This window comes from Fukomys damarensis, unplaced genomic scaffold (assembly GCF_012274545.1).
Source record: "Fukomys damarensis isolate Sample0158 unplaced genomic scaffold, DMR_v1.0_HiC HiC_scaffold_34, whole genome shotgun sequence".
NCBI classification, from domain to species: Eukaryota; Metazoa; Chordata; class Mammalia; order Rodentia; family Bathyergidae; genus Fukomys; species Fukomys damarensis.
In genome coordinates this window covers 15599298-15599571 of record NW_022900946.1, presented here as the reverse complement: position 1 = coordinate 15599571, position 274 = coordinate 15599298, and the positions used below count along the sequence as shown (strand labels likewise).

Genomic DNA, 274 nt, shown 5'->3' with positions numbered 1-274 from the left:
AGGCCGCCCCGGTGAGCAGCTCCGAGGCGAAGCTGACCCAGCCCAGAGCCAGGGACCAGCCGAAGCGGATGTCCACCTGGTCCAGGAGCGCCCGCTCCTCCAGCAGGCACAGCGCCTCGCGGAAGGCGGCGGCCGAGTAGGCGATGTAGATGCTGATGCCGGCCAGGGTCACCATGGCTGTGGGGGAGCAGACCAGAGAGCGGGTGAAGCGGGGAGCAGGACCCACAGAAACCAACCCGAGGGCAGCCCGGGGCGGGGGCGGGGCAGGGGAGCA

At 71.5% G+C, this 274-nt stretch overlaps 1 protein-coding gene across 1 annotated transcript in view; it reads right to left on the bottom strand.

Annotated features, from left to right (window-relative positions):
• The window catches only part of Tmem114 (transmembrane protein 114), a 23515-nt gene that overhangs the window by 285 nt on the left and 22956 nt on the right, over window positions 1–274 (bottom strand). The window contains 1 exon segment of the mRNA XM_033758545.1: window positions 2–177. Coding sequence (XP_033614436.1) covers window positions 2–177 — 176 coding nt within the window.